This window comes from Lepus europaeus, chromosome 7, assembly GCF_033115175.1.
Source record: "Lepus europaeus isolate LE1 chromosome 7, mLepTim1.pri, whole genome shotgun sequence".
Classification (NCBI taxonomy): domain Eukaryota; kingdom Metazoa; phylum Chordata; class Mammalia; order Lagomorpha; family Leporidae; genus Lepus; species Lepus europaeus.
In genome coordinates, this window is record NC_084833.1 from 118,444,991 (window position 1) to 118,461,765 (window position 16,775).

At 42.2% G+C, this 16,775-nt stretch overlaps 1 protein-coding gene across 6 annotated transcripts in view; it reads right to left on the minus strand.

The window, feature by feature from the left end:
* Positions 1 to 16,775, minus strand: part of ARHGAP32 (Rho GTPase activating protein 32) — a 307,368-nt gene that overhangs the window by 13,476 nt on the left and 277,117 nt on the right. For all 6 annotated transcript variants that reach the window (XM_062197343.1, XM_062197342.1, XM_062197341.1 and 3 more), the window contains 7 exons: positions 15,713 to 15,815; positions 14,257 to 14,401; positions 13,742 to 13,824; positions 7,864 to 7,971; positions 7,450 to 7,595; positions 6,677 to 6,872; positions 2,088 to 2,233 (listed from right to left, as the gene is read on the minus strand). In XM_062197343.1, the coding sequence (XP_062053327.1) occupies positions 2,088 to 2,233; positions 6,677 to 6,872; positions 7,450 to 7,595; positions 7,864 to 7,971; positions 13,742 to 13,824; positions 14,257 to 14,401; positions 15,713 to 15,815 (927 nt within the window). The remainder of the gene's footprint in view (positions 1 to 2,087; positions 2,234 to 6,676; positions 6,873 to 7,449; positions 7,596 to 7,863; positions 7,972 to 13,741; positions 13,825 to 14,256; positions 14,402 to 15,712; positions 15,816 to 16,775) is intronic.

A 16,775-nucleotide genomic window follows, 5' to 3' on the forward strand; every position in this document is an offset into this window, starting at 1 on the left:
AGCTTTATCCCTACACCATAACGCCAACCCTGATTAGTGTTCTTTTAAGAGTAGGTAAGGGGCTGGTGCTGTGGTGTGGCAGGTGAGGCTGCCTCCTGCAGTGCCAGTATCCTAGATGGGCGTCGGTTTGGGTCCTGGCTGCTCCATTTCTGACTCAGCTCTCTGCTGATGGCCTGGGAAAGCAGTGGAGGATGGCCCAAGTCCTTGGGCCCCTGCACCCATGTGGGAGACCTGGGGGAAGCTCCAGGCTCCTGGCTTTGGAAGAGCCCAGCTCTGGACACTGGGATCAGGATCCTGGAGTTTAAAAAAGAAAGAGTAGGTGAGGACACAGAGATGCACAGGAAAAGGCTGCACGAAGGAGGCAGAGTCTGGTGTGATCCTGCCACAAGCCAAGGAATGTCAGGAGCCACCAGAGAGAGGTAAGAAAGGACTCTTCCTGGAGCAGAGAACTGCTAGAAGCCACTCAATTAGTGGTAATTTTCACGACAGCCCTTGGATATTAACGCAGACACTTTAATTATGTATGCTGAATTTCGTTTGCTAAATGTCTCCATCCTCTCTCATCCTTTGGTGGCCCTGGACACTGCCCACACTTCTGTTAGCCCTTCCTCCCCTGCTGGATTAGTGCCGTCTCTGTCCTTTGTCTACCCTTGTAACCACTTCCTTTCTCTCTTCTCCCATGACAGCTCTTCTCTTCCAGTTCTTTTTTTTTTTTTTTTTTTTTTTTTTGACAGGCAGAGTGGACAGTGAGAGAGAGAGACAGAGAGAAAGGTCTTCCTTTGCCGTTGGTTCACCCTCTAATGGCCGCCGCGGTAGCGCGCTGCGGCCGGCGCACCGCGCTGTTCCGATGGCAGGAGCCAGGTGCTTCTCCTGGTCTCCCATGGGGTGCAGGGCCCAAGGACTTGGGCCATCCTCCACTGCACTCCCTGGCCACAGCAGAGAGCTGGCCTGGAAGAGGGGCAACCGGGACAGGATCGGTGCCCCGACCGGGACTAGAACCCGGTGTGCCGGCGCCGCAAGGCGGAGGATTAGCCTGTTGAGCCGCGGCGCCGGCCCTCTTCCAGTTCTTCATACACTGCTTTTCTCCAGAATTCAGTCCCCAACCTACTTCTCGTCTCACTCTCCTCCATCTCAGAAATACCTCTTAGTCCCATGTGATTAGGCCAATCCCTAAAACCCACGTCAAGGCTAAGGCTATCTTATCTGACCACTAGTCCCTCCCCAACAAGAATGGACACTTGCTAACACAAACACCTATACAAACCTCTCTTCCAGTAACTATGATTCAGTACTGAAATCTATTTTCTCACACATAGGGTTACATGCTGAGGGCAAAGGCACCACCTTACTTTGCTTTCTACCTGCAGAGCTCGCTATGCAAGTATCTAGCACAGACTTAGGGAATGATGATTATCAGCTGAATGAGTGATTAGTGAACGAGCTGGTGATACTTCTAACATTACCTGGAAAGACTCAGAAGATGTTAATATCAGCAGAATGTGAGTTTTAAACTAATTTTAAAAAGCTTTATTCAACAATAAAAGATTTATTTTTCCAACAACATACTCTCATTACTGAGTTACCTAGTAAACATAAAGTGCCTTTAGTCATAAGCATTACAGACTCAAAAGGCCTATTTAATCAGTTTGTCATTTTAAAATCTATGAGAATATATACCAATAAATTTAACTACCAGAGCAGTACTTACTACAAACTATAGACAAGCTATGAAACAATTGTGTTGTGAATTTTTAATCCATATGTAATTTATACAGCTTCCTCAACAAATTGGTTATTTTTACATATTCACATATGCAGGTACTTCAAAAAGTTCATGGGAGACAATTAAAAGATAAGCCTACGGTGGTGTAAAAAAAATTGAAATCCACGCCTAGGAGTATAATTTATGTCATCTTTCAAGTTAGGAATAAAGAATTGGTAAAGAAGACCATCTATGTGGCCATATGACACTGAAGCCTATTATAATGATAATACGTGGCTCCGTGCCCACCGTGCAGCAGGAGCCGCCCCTTCAGGGCAAAGTGCTCTGTGAGCAGCAGGATGCGAGACAGCTGTGAAGCCCTTACCTTTCAGGGCCATAGCTTTCATCTCTGAAGGCTCGCTCTCGTTGCGCTGCAACTTCCGCTTAGACACGGAAGACGACTTCCCCAGGTTGAAAAAGGAGCGCCAACTGCCAACGGGAGACTTCTTCATCTTGGTTTGAGGCCTCTTTCTGTGAGAGAGAAGACATTTAATCCTCAGCATTCAGAGAGCCAACGATCCATCTCCTGCTCTAGAAGAAGAAAGAGCAAACGATACCAAGAACCAGCCATAGAAACACAGCTGGACAGGGAGCAGACACCCTCCTTCCACACAGCGCACTCAGCACAGTGCAGTGAAAGCGTGGAAGACACTGCACGTGCAGACTTTAATGCCAGTAACTGGTCGCACAATGCTCATTTCTATACAGAACTTCAGATCCAGCCTCCTAGTCTGCAAACCAAGTGGGAACAAGAGAGATCTGCAAGTAGAAAATGGTAAGCTTCCACAAATAAAACAGAGTTGACAATAGGGGTGAGGAGAGAGAATAAGAGCAGAAAAGAAAAGAACAGCAAGTATCATACACTAATGCCAGGCATGGTGCTAACTGCCTTACACATGTAAACCCTTGGATCAGACAGAACCACACGAGGCAGGTACAACTACCCTCATTTTACAGCTTACTGCTGCAAATAGAGTTTTGTAAAACTTTGTTTTATACCTTTGTGAAACCAGTGGTTAAGAATGTTATACTACTATAGTTTTAATCATCTGTGATTGCTTTCAGATTTACTGTATATTGTCAAATGGTCATTTTCCCATTCAATTATTGTTTATAGCCATTGTCTATATCCCCACTAAACTAGGTCTTTTTGTTTTCTAGTTGTTAACTTCTTATTTGGTGAAGTATTAAGCCTTTTTACTGTAACGTAAATTTAAAAGATGTTATCTCAAAAACTAAAAAAAAGAAAGGGAGAAGGAGGGAGGGTGGGAGGGAGAGAGGCTGAGGATATCATTATGTTCTCAGAATTGTATCTGACAAAGTACACTGAACCTGCCAAAAACTTAAATTAAAAAATTAATAAAACAGTAAGAAACTGAAATAACTACTCTAACATTATAAACTACTAAATGCCAGGTCTGTTTGCATCCCAACACCAACTCTCTCTCTTTTTTTTTAAATTAATTAATTAATTATTTTTTTATTTCATAAATGTGAATTTACAAAGTGTAACTTTTGTATTGTTGTGGCTTCCCCCCCCCAACATCCCTCCCTCCCGTGGCCCTCCCCTCTCCCATCCCACCCTTTATCGAGTTTCATTTTCAATTACCTTCATATACTGAAGATCAACTTAGTATATACTAAGCAAGGATTTCAACAGGCTGCACTCACACAACCGCACAAGGTATAGGGTACTGTTCGATTAGTAGTGTTTTAAAGTTTCATAGTAAAACACATTAAGGACAGAGATCCTACGTGGGGAGCATGTACCCAGTGACTCCCGTTGTTGATTTAACAATTGGCACTCTTATTTATGACGTCAGCAATCACCCGAGACTCTTGCTATGAGCTGTCTAGGCTATGGAAGTCCCTTGAGTTCACCGACTCTGAACTTGTTTAGTCAAGGCCGTGTCACAGTGGAGGTTCCTTCCTCCCTTCAGAGAAAGGCGCCTCTCTCCTTGATGGCCTGTTCCTTCTGCTGGGGTCTTGTTCACCAGGGTCTTTCATTTAGATTGGTTTTTGCCATCATGTCATGGCTTTCCATGCCTGTGAGACTCTCATGGACCTTTTAGCCAGATCCGAATGTCCCGAGGGTTGATTCTGAGGCAGGAGTGCTGTTTTGGGCATATGCCATTCTATAAGTCTGCTGTGTGTCCTGCTTCCCCTGCAGGATCATTCTCTCCCTTTTAATTCTATCCTTCATTATTTGCTTACACTGGTCTTATTTGTGAAATCTCTTCGACACATACCCTATCTTTTTGATCGGTTGTGTATTTATACTTTTCACTTTACCAAGTGCGTTGGCATTGGTACCTGCCTTCTTGGTAAAATTGATTTGAAATCCCCTAGTTCCACCATTGGAGGTAAGTCCGAGTGAACATGTGCCAACCTATATATCTTCTCCCTCTCTTATTCCCACTCCTATGTTTAACATAGATCACTTTTCTGTTAATTTTAAACGCCTAAGAATGATTGTGCATTGATTACAGAGTTCAACAACAACAACCACAACAACAAAAATACTAAAAGGAATAAAATAGTAAGTTGTTCCTCAACAGTCTAGACAAGGGCTGATCTTGTCATTGTCTCTCATGGCCCAACACCAACTCTCTTTAACTACTACTTTGTAAAGAGAATTGACTGCAGCAAGTGTTTGGCCTGGCTGTTATGACTTCAGTAAGGATACCTACATTACTTATATCACATGCTGGAGTGCCTGGGTTCAAGTTCCAGCTCTACTTCCAATTCTAGCTTCTTACTAGTGTACATCCTGGGAGGCAGCAAGTAACAGCCCAAGTAGTTGGGTCTTTCCCACCCAGATGGGAGATCTGGATTGAGTTCCCAGTTCCCAGCTGTGGCCTAGCCTAGGAACAGCCATTGTGGGCATCTGGGGAGTGAACCAGCACATGGGAATTCTGTGCATCTCTTTCTGCTTTTTAAAGTAAGGAAATAAAAGAGAGAGAAAAGTATCTAAGCACAAAATAAAACTTAAAAACAATCTTTGAGTAAATTATGGAGATAAAATATAAAACCAAAATGTGAAGACAAAGCTGGAATGACAAATAAGTATAAGACTATGCTCCACGTTTTTACTGTCAGAACATTTTTAGTCATGGGAAGTTGACTGGAAGTTAGAGGAGTATACGCAAAGAAGAAATTCAAAGGTTTTATTAGTATGACCCAGTCCAGAAAAGTGGAATAATTCATTGATTTCTAATAGCCAAGGGAGTAGCATAGACATCAAACTAATTCTTACATACGAATCTTCCCACAACAACCTTGTAAAGAAGATAGAGAAACTATGGTATCGTCATTTCTTCAGAGAAATGGAGAATTTCAAAGCCAGAAGGGACACTGAGAGAGTGCCTACCCCTACCCCTGTAGTGGTTTTCAAAGGTTAGCACACGGGCCGGCGCCGTGGCTCAGTAGGCTAATCCTCCGCCTTGCGGCGCCGGCACACCGGGTTCTAGTCCCGGTCGGGGCACCGATCCTGTCCCGGTTGCCCCTCTTCCAGGCCAGCTCTCTGCTGTGGCCAGGGAGTGCAGTGGAGGATGGCCCAACTGCTTGGGCCCTGCACCCGTATGGGAGACCAGGGTAAGCATTGGCTCCTGCCATCAGATCAGTGCGGTGTGCCGGCCGCGGTGGCCATTGGAGGGTGAGCCAATGGCAAAGGAAGACCTTTCTCTCTGTCTCTCTCTCTCACTGTCCACTCTGCCTGTCAAAAATAAATAAATAAATAAATAAAACAAAGGTTAGCACACAGCAGAATGGCCTGGAAAAACTTGAGGAAAGGCTGATTAGCGGGGCCCCACTCCCAGAGTTTTTGATTCAGTGGGTCTGGGGTAGACTGGAGGATTTGCCTTCACAGAATTACCAGGTGCTGCTACTGCCGCTGCTGGGAGTCTTAATGTGGAATCAGTGTCCCACAAGTCACTGTCCATTCATTACCTTCTGAATAATCTGTTCCAATACAACTAATTTCCAAATAAACCTCAAAGCATGTCTCACAGAGAAAAATCAAGCACGCATAGTGGAAGTTCCTAATTTTTCCTAGCTATTTTCCCTGTGTAATTGACTTTTTTTTTTTCCAAAAATTCCACAATGTTATAATCCTTTGCTAAAATCCTAGTGTCACTCCTGAGGAAGGGTTAAGTATTATGTATATTCAAATGAACAGGTTTTCTTGGGAATGGCCCAGATTTTAATACAGTAATATCAGGGGCTGGAGCCATGGTGCAGAAGGTTAATCCTCTGCCTGCGGCGCCAGCATTCCATATGGGTGCCGGTTTGAGTCTCGGCTGCTCCACTTCCGATCCAGCTCTCTGCTGTGGCCTGGGAAAGCAGTGGAAGATGGCCCAAGTCCTTGGGCCCCTGCACCCATAGGGGAGACAGGGAAGAAGCACCTGGCTCCTGGCTTTGGATCAGTGCAGCTCCGGCCTTTGTGGGAGTGAACCAACGAACAGAAGACCATTCTCTCTGTTCTTCCCTCACTGTCTGTAATCCTACCTCTGAAATAAATAAATTTAAAAAATTATATAGTAATACCAAAACACAGGAGCTAGCATTGTAATGTAGTGGATTAAACCAGTTTAAGTCCTGGATGCTCTACTGCTGATCCAGTTCTTTTATGATGTGCCTGGGAAAGTGGTGGATGATGGCTAGAGTGCTTGAACCCCTGTCAACCACCTGGGAGCCCAGAATGGAGTTCCTGCCTCCTGGCCATCTGGGGACTGAACCAGCAGGTAGAAGATCTCTCCTTTTCTCCTCCCTCCTCCCGCTGCCCCTGCTGCTGTCACTCTGCCTTTCAAATAAATAAATCAATCTTTAAAGAAAATACTAATACATAAAATAGGAAAACAAAAATATTACATAGCTACGAAAACCAGATCTTAAATAGGATTTAATGAAATTTACCTTTCCAGTGGGAACTCAATTATGGTATGAAATTTTCCCTGAAGTGCCGCAGGTCCTTCTCCAACTTCAATGTATTTATTTTCAGTCACAATTGGAGAATTGACCTGAGCTTGTGTCCGCGCCTGGGCTTCCTCCAATGTCAACAGCTTAGTGGACGGGGAGGACACCAGCAGGGACTTGGGCCTTGACAGAGAAGCTTCAAAAGAGAAGGCAAGCGGTGAAGACTCAGCTTTGTGCGAGCACCTGTCTTTCTGCCTGTCTCCCCATCCATCTAGCTCTCGGTGTTGTCTCTAATTTTCTGTAAGTTTTTTAAGTAGCAAAGCTATAATGCTTTATATTGAGTGAGAAATAGAAGGTGACACACCAAGTCATGTTAACAGTGAGGCGTAACCATATATGTAATTTTTAATAATTTAACTATTTCCCATTCTTAAAAACTACCAGCAAAGGATAGCACTCAAATATTTTTAGTTTTGGAAGGAATTTTTCTTCTTCTGATCCATATTACACTTCTATATACATCAATAATAGATGACAGGGTGTTTTTTTTTTTTTTTTTTTTTTTAATGTGTCATGAACTTTGACCACAGGGGGTCTAGTACGTAGTACTTACTATAAACTGTCAAATGTTCATTCTGGAAGACAGATATAAACTGGCTGCCTTCTAACAAAAAGAGTATCTTTTTTAATCAAGTTAAGAAATACCTAGTTTTCCATGCCTTAAAAGCTCAGCTCTGGGTCCCTGCCAGTACACCAAGTCCCTCGGGCCTTACCTGCCCCTTCCTGCATGACTGCGCTGATTTTGCCGCTGAAGAGCACGTCCACGTGATTGAGGATGAACTCGACAACCACAGACTGAATCCTCACTTCCATGAAGGCCGCCGTTCCACTGAAGCAGGCAGATTCTATCTGCTTTGACCTGGGAGGTAAACAACATTCCCATCAGAGTCAAAGACAGCAGTCTTGAAGAACAGTTTGTTTCTATGATCATATCAAAGACAAGCCAGAGGAAGAGATCGTACTGTTGCAATTCCTTAACTAAACCCCAGTTGCCTGTTTTAGGGAGACACCAATTAAAAAATATCTGTTTCACTTTTAAAAATTTTCTGTAAGGAATACTGATGAACTAAGACTTTTATTTAATATAATCAGTTTTTCTAAAGGCCATTAAGTCAAATATAAATTACCTTAGCAAGTTTGGAGCCCAAACAATTGCTAGGTTTTTAGCATGCATATTTGTGATGGAGCAGTAGTCAGCCAGAAGAGACAAATGTCTCATCAGGAACTCCAGTGTTCTGGAAGATGAAAGAAACATTATGTAGCAATACAGACCATGAAAACCCACCTATTTATAAGTTTTCAAGAGCAAAATGAAAAATGAGCCTATTCAAATCCTACTAATTGTTTTTTACTGCCTACTGTGAGATGTGAATCCTCCACAAAAGCTAGTTTTATAACCAAATGATATTTTGAAGTTATACTTTCTTACTTGCAGCAGCAGAATGGGAAAGGATTTGAACAGTTCTTCTATTAAAGAATTAAAAATATGTTTTTGGAATAAAGACCCTACCTGAAATCCTGATATTCTAGTTTATCTTGTCCATTCACTATTTGCTTTATTTAAACAATTCCAAATATATTGAGATTAAGCAACAGAGTATTTTTGAAAAAAGAACATCAGCTTAAATATAAATTAAACCAGATGGAAACCACACACACACACACACACACACTACCTATTACTAACCTTGTCTCAAAGTGTCCCTACCTAACTATAAAGGAATTAAAACTACTAAAGACAGCAAATGAGAAGGAAATACAAGATTCTATGATTTCAAACAGTACTGCAAGTTAAATTATGGTCTCTATATGAGCCACAAAGATTCAGATGGGCCCAACAGGAACTGGAGAAGATAACAGTTATACTAGGCTTTTACAGGGGTCTAATTTAATTGTCATGATAACCCTAGGAGAACAGAATCACCTCCCTCCTGTAAAGGAGAAAGTAACAGCTTACTGAAGGTCGCACAGACAAGCAGTGTCAGGGCTGGGATTCAGATCAACATCAGCATAGCTGTGAAGTCCCTGCCCATTCAAGAGCGCCTACTCTGTCCGCCCTACAGTGATTCTCTGTGCCTCCTGGACACAGTTAAATAAGGAAAGGCAGGCAGAGAGACAAGTGCCGCTGACCTGGGACTATGTAGAGGTAGGAAGCTTGAGCAATGTGTTTAGAAAACAACATGAAGGGGCTGGTGCTGTGGCATATCAGGTAAAGCCACCGCCTGTGGCACCGGCATCCCATATGGGCACTGGATCGAGCCCCAGCTGCTCCACTTCCAATCCAGCTCCCTGCTAATGTGCCTGGGAAAGCATCGGAAAATGGCCAAGTCCTTGGGCCCCTGCGCCCACCTGAGAGACCCAGAAGAAGCTCCTGGCTTCAGACTGGCCCAGCTCCAGCCATTGAGGCCATTTGGGATGGCAGTGGATAGAAGATCTCTGTCTCTCCTTCCTATCCCTGCCTCTGTAACTCTGCCTTTCAAATGAGTAACTAAATGCTTTTTTTGAAGAAAGAAAAAAAAAAACCATAAAACTTATTATTGGAGTGACAGATAAAGGAAAATGAAGATCAAAGGCCTTTAGAAAGGTATTTTGTAGGAAATGCAAATTAGGGGCCAGGCACTGTGGTGCAGCAGGTTAAGCTGCTGCTTCTGACACCTGCGTTCCATACCCCAGTGTGCCATTTGGAATCCCACTGTTACCATCTGGGCAGTGAACCAGTGGATGGAAGTTCTCTGTCACTCTGCCCTTCAAATAAAAAATTAATAAATCTTAAAAAAAGAAATGCAAATGAAAACAATCAAATATAGCTATTTCATTCACCCATCTAATTATAAATAATTTAAAAAAATTTTTAAGATTTTATTTATTTATTTAAGAGGCAGAGTTACAGACAGTGGGAGAGAGAGAGAGAGAGAAAGGTCTTCTGTCCACTGGTTCACTCCCCCAATGGCTGCAACAGCCGGAGCTGCGCCGATCTGAAGCCAGGAGCCAGGAGCTTCTTCCGGGTCTTCTATGTGGGTGCAGGGGTCAAGGGCTTGGACCATCTTCTACTGCTATCCTAGGCCATAGCAGAGAGCTGGATGGGAAGAGGAGCAGCTGAGGCTAGAACCAGCACCCACATGGGATGCTGGCACCGCAGGCAGAGGATTAACCTACTGAGCCACAGCACCGGCCCCTAATTTTTAAATTTTTTAAAGATGTATTTATTCATTTGAAAGGCAGGGTTATAGACAGAGAGAGGGAGAAACAGAGAGAGGGGTGTTCCATCTGCTAGATTATTCCTCATATGACTACAACAGTCGGGGCTGAACCAGGCCAAAGCCAGGAGCCAGGAGCTTCATCCAGGTCTCCCACGTGGGTGCAGGGGATCAAGCGTTTAGGCCATCCCTCCTCTGCCTTCCCAGGTGCATTAGGAGAGACCTGGATTGAATGTGGAGCATCCAGGACTCATATGGGAATATTGGTGCTGCAAGTGGCGGCCCCACTCACATTGCCACAGTGTTGGCGCCATAAATAAATGTTTTAAAAAAAACAACAGAGGGACTGGAGACAAATTAATAGGTAGAAACTGACAAAGGGAAGGTGAGGAAGTAAAAGGGTTGGTTCAAGAGTTAAAACAATACCAGAAGGAGAATAAAGGATTGGGATTAAATTGTAATGAGCACCATCAACAAAATAATACAAGAAAATCTCCCAGAGCTGAAAAACCTGAGTGTCCACCTAGAAAAGACCCACGAACTGTCCAAAGCAAAGAATTAAAATAATCTCTATGTAAGATATGTCAAGGTGAGCACTGACCAAGCAGGTTATGTTCTGAATCTGCAAGCCTCTAGAAAGCACAGAAACAGAAGAAGACAGGGCATCCCAAAAAGTGACACACATTAGGGCCAGACTTCACTGTAGCAGTTGTTGGTAGATGACAATGGTCTAATACTTTCAAAATTATGAGGCAAAAAGTTACTTACATACTAAATTGATATAGCTAATTTTCAATTACATGCAACAACAGAGTAAGTATTTTCAGGTATCAAGATTTTTAAAAATTTACCTCTCTTAAAGCTTTTCTCAGGATTTAAACTACAAAAACTGGGAGTAAAAACAAGGCAGGTGACAGGAGACACAGAAAAGAAAGGTTCTGTCTCGTGAAGGAGGTGAAGGGAGTGGTCAGCCAAAGGCAGGGTGGGGCTTGATAGGGTCACTGAAGATCTAGAGAACGTTCAGTTTCACTGATGCAGGGGACAAAAGGTCCTGGAAGGATGTTTTCAGGAAGAAGAAAAAAAAGAGGTGAAAAGCTGCTTGACATGGTTGTACACACCGACAGAACATCGGTAGTTCTGCCAGAGTCTGGTGGATAAGCTAGCGATGAAGACACTCAGCAAGCCACAAAGCTCTCCAGAAAACACAACAAGCTGTACCAGAAAGGAAATACAATCCTAGTACATTATTAGCAGGGGTTGTGAATTTAAGCCCAAATGGCGGTAACTAGACTAGATAAATAACTAGACTCTGAAGATGGTACTGGGGAGAAGAGGCTTTAAGAGAGTTAAATCTTCATTTACCATAAAAAGAAAGCAAAAAAATAGTATAAAAAAGTAAAAACTTAAGAGCTACAAACATAAACATGCCATTTAAAAACAGAGCATCAACTCCAGAACTAAGAATTGGCAAAGAGAAGTTGGGTATGAAGAAGTGTGGAGCTTTGCATGCGGCTTGACTTCCAAAACCCTGTACGTACATCATATTGCTAGTTTCCTCTCAGTGTGCAGGAAAAAGGTATTTACATCATCCTTCATACACAATTTTCAAGTCAAGGGGCCAGCACTATAGCGTAGAGGTTAAAGCTACCACCTGCAATGCTAGCAACCCATATGGGTGTTGGTTTGAGTCCCAGCTGCTCCACTTCCGACCCAGCTCCCTGCTAATGGTCTAGCAAAGCAGTGGAGGATGGCCCAAGTATCTGGGCCTGTCACCCACGTGGGAGACCTGGCTGAAGCTCCTGGCTCTGGGTTTCAGGCTGGCCCCAGCCCTGACCATTGTAGCCATTTGGGGAATGAACCAGCAGATGGAAGACCTTTCTCTTTCTTCTCTCTCTCTCTCTTTCAAATAATAAATAAACCTTTAAAAAATATTTTTTCCAAGTCAAGAGGCATTGGCTTAACTCAATTCATCTGTGTTGCTACGTTTTATTTATTTTTTTAAAAGTAAAGGCCAGGCTCACTCACAGATTTTATCATTTAAAAACATCCTAAGAAAGCATTACTTGTATCCTGCTGACAGATAGGAAGACTGATGCTTTGAGAAGTCACACAGTTGTTTGGCAGTTCAAACTCGGGTCCATCAATCAAATTTAATGTTCTTTATATTGAACTCAGTTGTTCTGATCAGTTAGTAATGTTGACCCTTAAAGGTATTTTTCCAATAACTGTCTTTGATCAGATTTGCTTCCTGAGCCTTCCTTTTCAGGCCTAAATATCTCGATTTCTTTGTGTTTATATCACAAAAACTCTTAATTTCCTTTGAGTTTTTCTTTTTCATTCTCTCATGAGTCCTTCGATTACATCACGCTCCTCTTAAGACAGGCTCCATTAGTAGTACAATGTGATTATGCTGTTACCCTCAAACTATCATGCATTTATATCAACAGAGCTGACTGAATAGTATGCTAATTTTTAGTACTGGTTAAAAAATGTTAGTGTTGGCACTGGCATTGTGGTGTAAGGGGTAAAGCCACTGCCTGTGATACTGGTATCCCATAGGGGTGTCGGTTCTAGTCTCAGCTGCTCCACTTCCAATCCAGCTCCCTGCTCATGACCTGTGAAAAGCAACAAAAGATGGTCCAAGATGTGGGAGAATTGCATGAAGCTCCTGGATCCTGGCTTTGCCCGGCTCAGCCCTGGCCACTGCAGCCAACTGGGAAGTGAATCAGCAGATGGAGGACCTCTCCCACTTTCTCTCCCTCTCTCTCTCTATAACTCTGCCTTTCAATTAAATAAATGAATCTTCTAAAAAAATTACTGTTGATTTAGTGCTGAGATTTAAAATATACACAATCAAAGTCATCTTGAAAAACAATACCAAATTACTTTTTATTACCAAAATATTTTGCTAAATTTAGCTTTTTTTGCCAATAACTGAATTTTTAAAGTGTATATTTTGCTTCTTTATAATTCAAAGTTTCTACTGTTTTCTTTCTCACTAGCAAAATAGCTTTGGCTGGCGCCGTGGCTTAACAGGCTAATCCTCTGCCTTGCGGCGCCGGCACACCGGGTTCTAGTACTGGTTGGGGTGCCGGATTCTATCCCGGTTGCCCCTCTTCCAGACCAGCTCTCTGCTATGGCCCGGGAAGGCAGTGGAGGATGGCCCAAGTCTTTGGGCCCTGCACCTGCTTGGGTGACCAGGAGAAGCACCTGGCTCCTGGCTTCGGATCAGCGAGATGCACTGGCCGCAGCGGCCATTGGAGGGTGAACCAACTGCAAAGGAAGACCTTTCTCTCTGTCTCTCTCTCTCTCTCACTATCCACTCTGCCTGTCAAAAATAAAAAACAAAAACAAAACAAAAAAAATAGTTTCAATTTTATTCTGGTCTTCTCAGACACAAACAAAAATATTTCTGAGAGTCCAAAGATAAAAATTAAACTGGGTTTTAAAAAGTAAATAAGTAAAGACAATTTCTGAAAAGTAGTAACAACAATAAAACTAATACAAAATCTAAAAAAGAAATTCCAGACTTAGTCAGCATTCATTCGTTCCTTTTTTCCTGTATTCAGTCGTTTACACAACATTTCCTAAGTACCTATTGGATGTTAAGCACAATGTCAGGCCCTGGAGATACAAAGCAAATAAATAGATATGAATGGACCTATTTATGAATACAACTCACTCCAGAAAAATGGAGCTTTAATGCGTCAGAACCACAAACTCAAAGGAAAAACCACTTTTACATATGAGCTGACTTTTACCTCTAACTTTTTTACCTTTTTACCTCTAACTCCAACACATAGTTTACCTGTAGTGTGGCGGGGGGAGCTGCTGGATGACATCATGAATTTTTATCAGCCTCTCTTCATCTGTTGCTGCAGAAACGGCATCCTGTAACAGTCACAATGCAAGATGAACTAGTAAGTTTTGTGGGTAAAAACAAAAGTTCTTCCCTTTCAATTCAGTTTTCACTCAGCTTAACTCTCTTTACTCCCTGATGATAAACAGCAAGGAAGTACAACACAGTATCAGGGAAATAAATTACCTTTATGTGATGGAAACATCAGCATCTTTTCAAATATAGTTTTTTAAAAAGCTTGTAGGTAAGATAAGGGTGATAAGATTAATGGCTCAAAGTCAGAAACTAAGGGGATGACAATGTGAAAACAGCAAAAACTAGTTAGCCATAATGTTTTATTTTTCAAGGAGTCATTTTAGTCACAGAACTACTCCTTATATACAACCAAAATAATTTTTACATGTTTTGAACAAAATTGCAGCAAAACTTCACAAAGAACCTGGTTCAGAATGACTTGTACTCACAGAGAATTTCTCATACAGCTGGTAGGTGAGCAGAGGGTTTGGCAGCTCTCGGAAGTACAGCTTGCAGAGAGAGCCCACAGAGTGGATGTCTTGGACATACGGCTCTTTTGTCAGGTCGGGGACATGCTCAGAGTCAAATTCATGACTAACACAGACAGAAGAAGACAAAAATAACATGATTTTTACTGAAAGAAAGTAAGTACATGACTTAAAAACAGAAAGTCCCAAAGTGTTCACCTCTACCTCAGTAAGTTGCTGTTTTTTCCCCACGTTATTATATTTCATATACATTATATTTGTGCTTTAGCAGTCACTGGATGTTTTTTCATAAGACAGGTATCTTTCTATGCAGAAATTAAGGGCATGGCTTTAATATTAAAATGGAAAATAACTCATAAAACCCATATGAATAAGCAGCTCTTATAACACACTGATTGAAATCAGGATTCCTAATTTCCAATAGTTTGCATATCCAATATTTTGGCAATTCCAGAAACTATGGTTGAGTGGCAACTGGGTCCATGTGGATGTATAGAAATTCTACAGACACAAGTTGTATAGCACAGATACACTTTACTGAAGCAGGATAAGGAAGTCAGAAGCGATAAGAAGCAATTCCCAGCCAACATCACATTTTAATAGTATTAGAGTAAAAGGACAGTTGTGCTTGAACTACAAAGGCAGATAAAGTGAAATTCTCTCTCAAGGAAGCTAGTTAATACTAACCCACATGTATGAGAGCCCTTAACCCTGTACACAGAGGACTAACGTGTCTGAACATAAGGCTGCCTGCATCTGAAACCAGATAGAAACTGTCTTTGGTACAAGAACCAATTTAAGTGTTTCCAAACACGTATTCTTGAGAACAGAGATGAACTCTAAAGTCAATGAAATTATTAAAATTTCTAGAGAATGGCAGTCACCCTGCACCATCATGGGGAAAAAAAAAAAGAAAAAAGAAGGTATAACAGCGTATTAGGAATGGACTAGAACCCAAGAGGATGACTAAGGAAAGACTTCTATTGCTAGTGGCTCAGAGAAGAACCTGGGGAGGATACAGAATAGGCAGCCATGCACACTTGAGAGACACTGAAGAATTCGAGTTAAAGGAAACTAGAAAAGCTTTGGCTCCTAACAATTTCAATAAAAACTAAAGGAAAATTCATTATAATGTAAATTTCACCTCTCATGGTTGTCATGGGTTCAGATTCAACTTGCTAAAACCTTCATACATCATGAAAAACAAAAAACAGGTTCTGCAGAGGTTACAGTCTGGTTCTGATACTACAGATGAAGTCACGCCACTTAGAAAAACATGCACAGGGAATATGGCTAGTACTTCCTATTTCATCTAAACTATTTTACTGCAAATTATAGTTATCAGAATAAATGACTAAATTCAGAAATAACTTCATTTTAGTAAGTGAAACAGGAATGCAAATGAAAACGTCTTTACCGTAGTCTCTGGATATTGGAGGCAACGCCAGAGAGACGATATATTCCATCCACGATGCCATATCTCTCAATGAATGCTGTGCAGCTTTGAAGAACCTGGGGCACTAAAGAAGTTTCAAAGACAAATTAAATTGGTAGTGTCTGGTGGAACCAAAGTTACTAAAAAATGGGAATGTCCTAGTTTTAGCAAACAAAACACTTTGCAAGTTAAAGGCAAAGCGGGGAGGGGAGCAGGTGTTTGGCTTGATGGTTAAGGTACTGTTTAGGTACCCACACTCCATACTGGGACCTGGATTGGACTGTCAGCTCTAGTTCCCAATTCCAGCTTCCTGCTAATGCAGACCCTGGGAGGTAGCAGGTCAGATGGCTCCAGCACCCATGTGGGAGACCCGGATTGAGTTCCTGGTTCAGCCTGGCTCATCCCTCAACATTGCAGGCATCTGGGGGAATGGACCAGTGGACGAGAGCTGTCTCTTTCTGTGTCTCTCAAATTAAAAATTTTAAAAAGGTAAAGGGGAGAGGGATTAATTCACTACAAAAATTAGTGAGGGAAGGAATGTGCACTTAGCCTAATGGTTGAGACATCTGCCTCCCATATCAGAGTATGAGTTTGACTTCTGGCTCCATCTGGACTCTAGCTTTTAGGCAATGCAGACCCTGGGAAGCAGCAGAAGTCTCGAGTAATTGGGTCCCTGACACCCATGTTGAGTTACCAGTTCCTGGTTTTGGTCCTGGGCCAACCCCAGCCACTGCAGGTATTTGGGGAGTGAAAGGGCAGATAAGAGTTCTGTCTCTCTCTTTCTCTCAAATAATTAAATAAAAAGAATTTTCTTCTTTAAATGGAAGAGGTATATTTACTTAAATTCACATTTAAAGAAGGCAATTGGTTCCTGAACAATCAAGCCTGGCTCTGCATCCTGACTTTCAGGTGAGAGTTCAGGCATCACTAGGACAGACTCTCCAGGATCTTCTGCAATAGACTCACCTAGACCAGGTGACAACAGTAGGGACGAACTGTTTGCTCCCACATCGCACCAGATTAAAAACTACACAGCTGGGCCCTA